This window comes from Eschrichtius robustus, chromosome 10, assembly GCF_028021215.1.
Source record: "Eschrichtius robustus isolate mEscRob2 chromosome 10, mEscRob2.pri, whole genome shotgun sequence".
In the NCBI taxonomy this organism is placed as follows: domain Eukaryota; kingdom Metazoa; phylum Chordata; class Mammalia; order Artiodactyla; family Eschrichtiidae; genus Eschrichtius; species Eschrichtius robustus.
The window spans coordinates 10,315,821-10,327,229 of NC_090833.1; the positions used below are offsets into that span (position 1 = coordinate 10,315,821).

The 11,409-nt window shown below is 43.6% G+C and overlaps 1 protein-coding gene across 2 annotated transcripts; it reads left to right on the plus strand.

The window, feature by feature from the left end:
- Positions 1-5,962: 5,962 nt before the first annotated feature.
- Positions 5,963-10,684, plus strand: HSPA5 (heat shock protein family A (Hsp70) member 5). Of its 2 annotated transcripts, XM_068552615.1 has the most exons (9): positions 5,963-6,053; positions 6,136-6,358; positions 6,452-6,683; positions 7,131-7,268; positions 7,579-7,691; positions 7,789-8,179; positions 8,311-8,548; positions 8,843-9,010; positions 9,775-10,684. In XM_068552615.1, the coding sequence occupies exons 2-9, from the start codon at positions 6,234-6,236 to the stop codon at positions 10,335-10,337; spliced, it is 1,968 nt and encodes a 655-aa protein (XP_068408716.1). In that variant the 5' UTR covers positions 5,963-6,053; positions 6,136-6,233; the 3' UTR covers positions 10,338-10,684. The 2 variants fall into 2 exon arrangements, with proteins under 2 accessions (XP_068408716.1, XP_068408717.1); XM_068552616.1 differs by having other exon boundaries at positions 5,998-6,358.
- Positions 10,685-11,409: the final 725 nt, after the last annotated feature.

Genomic DNA, 11,409 nt, shown 5'->3' on the forward strand with positions numbered 1-11,409 from the left:
ACCTGCTTTTTTTACTTAATAAATTTTGTTTTGCTAACTTTATAAGCTAATTCTAAAATTTATATGGAAATACAAAGCGCCAAGATTAGCCAACAACACTCCTGAAGAAGAGTAATGTGGAAGGAAGGACTTGTCCTACCAGATATCAAAATTTATTACAGTTGACCCTTGACCAATGTGTGGGGTTAGGGGCACCAACCCTCTGCATAGCAGAAAATCTGAATGTAACTTACAGTTGTTCGTCTGTATCCACAGTTCTGCATCCACAGATTCAACCAACCTCAGATTGTGTAGTACTGTAGTATTTCCTATTGAAAACACGTGTGGACCCATGCAGTTCAAACCTGTGTTGTTCAAGGGCCAGCTCTATATAGCTATAGAAATTAAGACAGAGGCTAACAAAATACTACTATGAAGAATGGTGCTGGGACAATTGCGTATCCATGTGGGAAAAAATTAATTTTACTCACACTATATACAACTCACATATATTAAAAAATAAATTCCAATTGAATTATATAGATATAAAAGAGACAGGTTTAAAAAAATAAGTTTTTAGCAGATAATTAAGAACAACGTCTTCTTGGAGTTCCCTGATGGTGCAGTGGTTAAGAATCCACCTGCCAATGCAGGGGACACGGGTTCGAGCCCTGGTCCGGGAAGATCCCACATGCCGCGGAGCAACTAAGCCCGTGTGCCACAACTACTGAGCCTGTGCCCTAGAGCCCGCGAGCCACAGCTACTGAAGCCCACGGGCCTAGAGCCCGTGCTCTGCAACAAGAGAAGCCACCGCAATGAGAAGCCTGCGCACCGCAATGAAGAGTAGCTCCCGCTCACCTCAACTAGAGAAAGCCCGTGCACAGCAATGAAGACCCAACGCAGCCAATAATATATTAATTAATTATAAAAAAAAAAGACGCAGGGAGGCTATAAAAAAAATTTAAAAAACAAAACAGGGATACACACATACACATTGCATATGAAGAAAACATCTCTAGAAGGCACCATAAGAAAGTAGTGATAGTGGTAACCTTCATTAGTGTAGGGTAACAGGGCTGGGGACTGGGTGGCAGGCCAACTTATTTTCACTGTATATTGTATATTGCAACCATTGAATTTTACACCATGCATATATATTTCCTATTTTAAAAATTTAGAAATTTAAGACATATATCAAATATTATCACTCAGAAGCTATAGAGGTAGCTCTTTATCCTCAGTAGCTTATTTTACTTCAAAGGAAAACTTAAGACAGAAGAAAAATTAAAACTAACATTTTATGTATAAAATTAAAATGCTTTACAATTAATCAAGTACCTTAATCATAGTTTTGTGAGGAGGCAGAATTATATCCATTTTACATACTAGTAAACAGAGCCTCAGAGAGATTAAGTGACTTGCCCTAAGTCACAGCTAGTTAGTGCCAGAACTGGAACTCACAGTTTTTAATGCTTGCAAACCCCATGATCTTTCCCATCACACTGACACACATGCCCTCCTAAACACCTTTCTCCAAAAAAACACGTGAAGAACAGAAAATGCATTGTTACTTTTTAAAAAAATTATTTATTTTATTTATTTATTTTTGGCCGCATTGGGTCTTCGTTGCTGCGCGCAGGCTTTCTCTAGTTGCAGCGAGCGGGGGCTACTCTTCGTTGCGGTGCGCGGGCTTCTCATTGTGGTGGCTTCTCTTGTTGTGGAGCACGGGCTCTAGGCGCATGGGCTTCAGCAGTTGCGGCACGCGGGCTCAGTAGTTGTGGCACACGGGCTTAGTTGCTCCGCGGCATGTGGGATCTTCCCGGACTAGGGCTCGAACCCATGTCCCCTGCATTAGCAGGCGGATTCTTAACCATTGCGCCACCACGGAAGCCCTGTTTGTTACTTTTGTGTGTGGGGAAGGGCGGGGAAGTTTCTCTATTAATGATTAAATTCATTTTCTTTTTTTAATTTTTATTTATTATTTATTTATTATGTTTATTTTTGGCTGTGTTGGGTCTTCGCTTCTGTGCGAGGGCTTTCTCCAGCTGCGGCGAGTGGCGGCCACTCTTCATCGCGGTGCGCGGGCCTCCCACCATCGCGGCCTCTCCCGCCGCGGAGCAGAGGCTCCAGACGCTCAGGCTCAGTAGTTGTGGCCCAGGGGCCCAGTTGCTCCGCGGCATGCGGGACCCTCCCAGACCAGGGCTCGAACCCGCGCCCCCTGCATTGGCAGGCAGACTCTCAACCACTGTGCCACCAGGGAAGCCCCTAAATTCATTTTCTAAAAGTGAAGACAAAAACTTATTGAATAGCACATTGCACTTTCAGAAGTACTAAAAAGTCTTACATGATTCATACCTCCTATTACTCCCAGCTCAGGTATTAGGGAGACACTTTTCTTTCACTCCCTTATTTAATGAAGGCTAAGGAATTATTCCCAGCCTCTTAATAAAAAAGACATCTTTGTGGCCAATATAAGAGAGATTTTTTTTTTTTTTTAATTTTGGCTGCCCTGGGTCTTAGCTGCGGCATTCAGGATCTTCACTGTGGGATATTCGCCGCGGGATCTTTAGTTGAGACATGCATGTGGGATCTAGTTCTCTGACCAGGAATGGAACCCAGGCCCCTCACATTGGGAGCGCAAAGTCTCACCCACTGGACCACCAGGGAAGTCCCCAAGAGAGTAATTAGATGTAGCACTTTTCAAAGCATTTCCAAAAATCTTTGTCAAATTCAGTGTAATCACCAAACTTATTATTTCCCATTGAAAGTAATCTTGAAAATTCACTCTCAAGAGGTGGTTTTCTTGAAGAGCTTCTAAAATTTATTTTCATAGTATATTTACATGATAAATAATAGCATTACCACTATTCTACAACTTTCCCATACAGTATCTCATTTGATCCTTGAAACAAGCCACTAAGACAGGCAGGGACAGAAATCCCCGACATTCAATAGATGAAGAAACTGAGGCTCTGGGAGGTTGTTTTTGCCTATGGTCATGGGCCCTATCTCTTAGTTGAATATCCTCTCCAACAAAGCATGTGAAAAGTTCTTAATTATCAGAACTTCAACTTGTCAATCAACATTCAACTTGTCAATTACATAGGACTTTTCCTTTTCCTTCTTGCTCTATGCCTTTAATTCCCTTTCAGAAAGGAAGATTTGGGGACTAAATAACATTCAATCCTAATCAGTCCTAACTCTGCTTAGCTTTCTGAGATCAGATGGGAAATAGAAATCTATTTTCTTACCCATAAGAGCACAAGTGAAATGAGCTGGTTTAAATTACTGGATAAACTCTACATTTGTCTATCGCCCAATATCAAAATACTTGTAAACTATGTAACTACTCTATATCCTAAAAACGATACGTAAGTCTTCTAAACCTGAAGCTCAGGATGACAACCTAGACTATAGAAATTAAAAATTAAACTGCCAAAGCTCAAATCCTGGCTCCATATCTTCTCAGCTGTGTGATCTCCTGGGCAAGTTTCTTTGCCTCTTGGAGCTTCGGCTTCCTTAGCCCTAAAATTAGGGGTTTAAAAAAACGTTTTCATAAGGATTAAAAGAGATAATGCACTTAAAACATTTAGCATAGTGTCTAGCACTTATTTAAATATTGATAACTTGGCACTGACACTATTAATGGCATTTACGATTCAGCAAACTAGATTTATCTATGTACTTTCCTATTCAATCCATAAATGACTGCACTTTGCAATATATTATAATATATAACATACCTAATATACTTTACGCTTAAAAGATACTACAACCACCAATATACTCAATTCCCTTTAGCAGTTAGCCAGATATTACTTTTCTAAATCTCAGAAAAAGTAGAGTTGCAAAGGTTACTCCATCAATCAAGAGTGAGGCTGAAACTAAGAGCTCTGTTTTTAATGGATATGGACAATGATATATACAGAAAATTTGCTTGAAATTATACGTAGCTGTAATGTGGTGGAATGGTGATTTCTATCTTGATAATGGACTAATGTAACCTAAAGAAGGGTCAGTGTTACAGCAGTATACAAATCCTGTTGAAAGAGACGGATGATGCAACTTCTGTAGTAAGAATGGAGTCAACTCTGAGTCACCAGTATAACCCTGAGGAGCACTAAAGGAGATAGGAAAATTCTTGAGTACTGACTCCTAGGCTCAGCATCTTAGTCAACTGTGTGTACGATGTTTCAGTGCTATTCGAACACAGTATTGCTCATACTAGTGAATCTCAAGAAAACATTAAGTGCAAAAAATACTAGAGTCATAGCTCCTGACTATGATTAAGTCCCATGAATTTTCTGTAATCATCTCAAAAATATTTTGTGTCAGGCCTCTGGCCCGTCTCTAGTAGGTCCTCCAAAAAGATTTGTTGAATAAATGAACTCCATTTTTAAAAATTGTTAAGAGCATTGGCTACGGAGTCAAGCTGACTTGGATATCCTAACTCCATCACTTATCAGCTCTATGACTTTAAGCTAGTTAATTAATCTCTTTTTTTTTAAATTTTTTTTAAATTAATTAATTAATTAATTTATTTATTTTTGGCTGTGTTGGGTCTTCGTTTCTGTGTGCGGGCTTTCTCCAGTTGCGGCGAGCGGGGGCCACTCTTCATCGCGGTGCGCTGGCCTCTCACTGTCGCGGCCTCTCCCGTTGCGGAGCACAGGCTCCAGACGCGCAGGCTCAGTAGTTGTGGCTCCCGGGCTTAGTTGCTCCACGGCATGTGGGATCTTCCCAGACCAGGGCTCGAACCCGTGTCCCCTGCATTGGCAGGCAGATTCTTAACCCCTGCGCCACCAGGGAAGCCCTAATTAATCTCTTTTGGTTTCAATTTTCTCATCTGTAAAATAGGAAATGCCAAGTATCGAACTGTAAGGACCAAAAGGCACAGGAGACAGACTAATGCTTGGCATATAGTAAGCCTGAAGTAAATAGCAGCCTTTATACTTTTTGCTACAAGAGTAAGGCATTATCAAGACGTCTTTGTCCATCAAATGCGTTTAAGCACAGATCAGACCTTTTCCAGAAGGAGTGAAGGTAAAAACATATCCAAAAAGGATGAGGAAGGCCTTGTAAATGATAATCTGATCCACAATGGGAAATGATGGGCAGGGAGAGGAAAGACAGGGGGTGACAAGCTAGAAAAATGATACATCCCAGGGTGGGAGTGATGGCATTAGTAAGCTCTTCAGGGGAGAGCTGCCACATGGGGAGGGGACTCCGGAGTCAATTACTTAGGAGTCAATTACTTTGGCCAGGCCTGCCCTGGGACTTACCGTGGGGCAAGGCAATGTGGAGAGGCCTGGTATAGACAAAGATAGCGGGGCAGGGGGTGCCGGGGAGACATAACTGGCTAGTAGGAGCCATGACTCGCGGCCGGGCAGTGCCCAGACCAGGCCCCAGTCGGGGGCTGCGGCCCGGTGAGCAACAGAAGGCCCTGGGGCTTGGACACTCTAGTAACCGTAGTGGCTGTGAAGGGCAGAGAAATTTGTTCTGAGGTGATCACACCATCTACGCTGATACCTGCCTGCCTGGGACAGGATGGAGGCGAGGAGGAGGAAGAGCCGCTTCCCTCGGGAGGAAGGGCAGGCGGGCGGGTAGGGGAGAAGCAAGGGACGCAGGTCCCACTGCCTCGGGGGAATCAAGCACGCCGGACTGGCTCCCGCCTCCCTTAGGGCCCAGCGTGGAGGCGGGACCTCAGCGGTTACCGACGGAAACCGCCTCGGAGTGGGAAGTTGCGTCACGGACAGGCAGCTGCTAAGCCAATGGAGCCGGAGCATGGGGCAGATGTTGCCTCCCATTGGTGGCTGTTGGGCGCGCCCAGCAGCCAATGAGTCAGCCCAGGGGGCGTCGCAGTGACGTTAGCTGCGGAGGAGGCCGCTTCGAATCCGCAGCGGCCAGCTTGGTGGCCTGGACCAATCAGCGGCCTCCAACGAGCAGGGCCTTCGCCAATCGGCAGCCTCCACGACGGGGCTGGAGGGAGGTTATATAAGCGGAGTAGGCAACAGCGCGATTGACGCTGACTGAGCTCTCACAGGCGCGTTGAATTGGGGATTTGGTGCGTGTGAGAGGTAGGTACCGCGGCCTGCAGTTCCGGGCCTGCCCTTCGCCTTGTACGCTGCTCCTCCTGACCTCGGGCTGTGTCGTCCTCAGCTCGGGCACCTCGGTGCGCTCTCGTGTTGCGGCCTGTGGCTGGTTTGCCTGCGAAGCCCTGCCTGCCTGCTGAGTGAGTGGACGACGGTGCCGGCAAGATGAAGCTCTCCCTGGTGGCTGCGGTGCTGCTGCTGATGCTCGGCGCGGCGCGGCCAGAGGAGGAGGACAAGAAGGAGGACGTGGGCACGGTGGTCGGTATCGACCTGGGCACCACGTACTCCTGGTAAGTGGGGTTTGTGGAAAAGGGGAGAATGGGGAGTGGCCTCCTGGGCTGCCGTGAGTATCGCTGATTTCTTCTGTTCGGTTTTTCCGTCAGCGTCGGGGTGTTCAAGAACGGCCGCGTGGAGATCATCGCCAACGATCAGGGCAACCGCATCACGCCGTCTTATGTGGCCTTCACTCCAGAAGGGGAGCGTCTGATCGGCGATGCAGCCAAGAACCAGCTCACCTCCAATCCTGAGAACACGGTCTTCGACGCCAAGCGGCTCATCGGACGTACATGGAACGACCCGTCTGTGCAGCAGGACATCAAGTTCTTGCCTTTCAAGGTTCGACCTGGTTTTTCTCTTCTAAAGAGAAAGTGAGAAAAAAAAGGAAAGAAAAAAGAAAGTTGGGGGGGGGTGGGAGTATTTAGGATTAAGAAGTTACTGAAAAACAGTGCAGAGACAAGCAAAAAGGATACAGACATGGTGTATCTATAATTTTTATTTAATAGTTTCAGTGTGTTACAGAACTTAAGAAAGTAAGGTTGGCAAAGAAATTTCATGCGTAACTACTCTGTCCACAGTAGTTTAGCATTAAGAGACTGGTTAAAACGGAAGAGGCTTGTAATTGTCAGGCACCTATACTCCTTAAAGTATTTCCGTTGAATATTCAGCTCCAAAGGACCAAAGTAAACCAAACTGTGGGTGAAGAAGTGGGTCTCAGACATTCCTCTTTTTAAAGTTTAAAATGTCATTGCTTCTACGTCTGAAAATAATTATTCTTTAAAATAGGTAGTTGAAAAGAAAACTAAACCGTACATTCAAGTTGATGTTGGAGGTGGGCAAACAAAGACATTTGCTCCTGAAGAAATTTCTGCCATGGTTCTCACTAAAATGAAGGAAACTGCTGAGGCTTATTTGGGAAAGAAGGTAAGTATTTCTAGAACAATGTCAAGCAGTTTTATTATTACTATTCTTGATTGATTGTGTTGTGTTGATGCTTTCATCGTTTTAAAAATCTGAATGACATCCATGCATCAGTTTTAATTACTTGTGTGCTTTACTGTAGGCCAAACAAAATACTAGCACCTTTCATGTGTTATCACTTAATGCTTGCAAATCCATGGGTATAAAATTATATATTATACCCATTTTAATAAAGCGATGGCTTGGCTGTAACTTAAATAAAGGTCAAGCCGTGTGATAAAATATGTTTAATTATCTTTCGTTATAATTTTAGGTTACTCATGCAGTTGTTACTGTACCAGCCTATTTCAATGATGCCCAACGCCAGGCAACCAAAGATGCTGGAACTATTGCTGGGTTGAATGTTATGAGAATCATCAATGAGCCGTAAGTGTTAAATTTAAAAATATGGCATATTTGCCAAATGGGGAAAGGTAAACTTAACTAAGTTATTTATATTTTTTCTTTCTCATTCTCCTAACAGTACAGCAGCTGCTATTGCTTATGGCCTGGATAAGAGGGAAGGGGAGAAGAACATCCTGGTGTTTGACTTGGGTGGTGGAACCTTTGACGTGTCTCTTCTCACCATTGATAATGGTGTCTTTGAAGTCGTGGCCACTAATGGAGATACTCATTTGGGTGGAGAAGACTTTGACCAGCGTGTCATGGAACACTTCATCAAGCTCTACAAAAAGAAAACTGGCAAAGATGTTCGGAAAGACAACAGAGCTGTGCAGAAACTCCGGCGTGAGGTAGAAAAGGCCAAACGGGCCCTGTCTTCTCAACATCAAGCAAGAATTGAAATTGAGTCCTTCTATGAAGGAGAAGACTTCTCTGAGACCCTGACTCGGGCCAAATTTGAAGAGCTAAACATGGTATGTTCATTATTTTTTGCTTTGCTGATGAGATCTAGTTAGACTGTCTGAGTTTGGGACAATGCATTTAGGTATTTGGATTATACCTGGGTATGACAGGCATCATCACAGTAATTTGTCACTTATTCTAGGACCTGTTCCGTTCTACCATGAAGCCTGTCCAGAAAGTGCTGGAAGATTCTGATTTAAAGAAGTCTGATATTGATGAAATTGTTCTTGTTGGTGGCTCTACTCGAATCCCAAAGATTCAACAACTGGTTAAAGAGTTTTTCAATGGCAAGGAGCCATCCCGTGGCATAAACCCAGATGAGGCTGTAGCATATGGTGCTGCTGTCCAGGCTGGTGTACTCTCTGGTGATCAAGATACAGGTAAGTCAGTGTCACAGCATCTTCCATAGTGCTTCAGAGTATAATTAGCTGTTGCTTTAGAAAGCAATAGATTATGAGCAGCAAGCTCACACAGCTAGTAAAGGGTACAGTGAGATCAAGACCTGGCACAGTCTCAAGATCCTTAGCAACTATATTTAATTCATTGCTTCTGAAATGATTTTGCATAGAACCTAATCAAGTGGCAAGATGAAGTTGTATTGTTTGTGGGGTCTGCTTGGAATTGCTCCTGTGACTCCTGAATTAGAACTTAGCTCTATTAACTTAACTTTGCAGGTGATCTGGTATTGCTTGATGTATGTCCCCTTACACTTGGTATTGAAACCGTGGGAGGTGTCATGACCAAACTGATTCCAAGGAACACTGTGGTGCCCACCAAGAAGTCTCAGATCTTTTCTACAGCCTCTGATAATCAGCCAACTGTTACCATCAAGGTCTATGAAGGTAATTGCTTACATTTGTTAATACCATGGTATGTTTATGAAGAGCTTGACTTCTTTTAACATACTCTATTGAAATGTCTAGGGAAAGAAATATCTGCTATTTTCAGGTGGGAGGGCCCTAATTTAACTAGTGTTGAGTTTGGTAGAGCCAGTACTAAAATGTATTTCTTATCTAGCTATCTAGCACTCTTTCCCATTAAAAATACCTTCTGGGGGAATTCCCTGGCTGTCCGGTGGTTAGGACTCCACGCTTCCACTGCAGGGGGCACAGGTTCGATCCCTGGTCGGGGAACTAAGATCCCACATGCTGCGCGGTATGGCCAAAATAAGTAAATTCAAAAATACAAGAAGAAGGACTTCCCTGGTTGTCCAGTGGCTAAGACTCTGCACTCCCAATGCTGGGGTCCCGGTTTCAATCCCTGGTTGGGGAACTAGATCCCACGTGCTGAAACTAAGAGTTCGCATGCCACAGATAAAAGATCCCTCGTGCCGCAGCTAAGACCTGGCGCAACCAAATAAATAAATTAAAAAAATAAATATTAAAATACAAGAACAAGTAAAGGGTTCATACTGCTATAAAATAGATGAAATTCAATTAAGAGTTACTAGTAACTTAACTCACTGTTCCTTTCCCAACACTGACCCACTTCTAGGTTGATAGAGTGCCCTTGACACTACAGGCTCTAACAGACTGAAACATAGGGATCCAGATGTACTAATGTTTGTTGGTAACAGCTCACAAATTTTTTTTTGTGTGACTTCTAGGTGAACGACCCCTGACGAAAGACAATCACCTTCTGGGAACTTTTGATCTGACTGGAATTCCTCCTGCTCCCCGTGGGGTTCCACAGATTGAAGTCACCTTTGAGATAGATGTGAATGGCATTCTTCGAGTGACAGCTGAAGACAAAGGTACAGGCAACAAAAATAAAATCACAATTACCAATGACCAAAATCGCCTGACACCTGAAGAAATTGAAAGGATGGTCAATGATGCTGAGAAGTTTGCCGAGGAAGACAAAAAGCTCAAGGAGCGCATTGACACCAGAAATGAGTTGGAAAGCTATGCCTACTCTCTAAAGAATCAGATTGGAGATAAAGAAAAGCTGGGAGGTAAACTTTCCTCTGAAGATAAGGAGACCATGGAAAAGGCCGTGGAAGAAAAGATTGAGTGGCTGGAAAGTCACCAAGATGCTGACATTGAAGATTTCAAAGCTAAAAAGAAGGAGCTAGAAGAAATTGTTCAGCCAATTATCAGCAAACTCTATGGAAGTGCAGGCCCTCCCCCAACTGGTGATGAGGAACCAGCAGACAAAGATGAGTTGTAGACACTGCTCTGCTAGTGCTGTAATATTGTAAATAACTGGACTCAGGAACTTTCGTTGGGAGAAAATTGAGAGAACTTAAGTCTCGAATGTAATTGGAATCTTCACCTTGGAGTGGAGTTGAAAATGCTATATAGCCCAAGTGGCTGTTTACTGCTTTTCATTAGCAGTTGCTCACATGTCTCGGGGTGGGGGGCGAGGAAGAATTGGCTATCATCAAAAGTGGGTAAAAAAGCTGGGTTAGGATTTGTGTTCACCTTGAAAATGTTCTATTTAACAATTGGGTCATGTGCATCTGGTGTAGGAACTTTTTTCTACCATAAGTGACACCAATAAATGTTTGTTATTTACACTGGTCTAAGTTTTGTGATAAGCTTCTAATTAGGTTAGTCATTTATTTTAAGGTTAGAGTCTCGGGTTGAGGGGAGTGTTTGGCGTTTTGAGGTAAGGAAAACACTTTTTTTTATTCAGTCATTTCTGGAAATCTGCCTAACCTAATCTAAGAAAAGGGGTGGGAGGTTCATCCATATCCTTAACTAGGCAAGGGCCATTTTACAGTGCCCAAGAGTGGACTTTTCCTGAGCATAATTGTAATGTCCCATTTCCCCTTACCTTTCAAAAACTTCTGGGGGCTTTTTATTACTAATGATGCTTTATACCTGCTTGGATTCCTTTGAGATTTGATAGAGTGATGGATCACTGATGATAACGTTACACACCTGGATTCAGTTCATAATTTTAGAATGTGAAGGTGTATTTTTGAACCTCAGCTATGTCAATGTCCCATCTCAGTGGTACAGGAGTGGGATCTAGAATGGTGACCTACATTTAGCCCTACTAAAGTTTAATAAGTATGGTCAATAAAGGGCAGGCTATCATGCTAACATGAAATCCAGTTCAGCCCAAGGATAGGTATTCTATAGATGGGCAACCAGCTGAAAGGTTAACTTGTGGAACTAGGACCTGACAGTGTGATAGTTTTACTCTGAGGCCCGGACCTCTGCTGCGTTGCCCAAAAGCATTTGGACAGAGGGTCTTCAGGCCAACGTCCATACAAACGTTAAAAATGACCTGC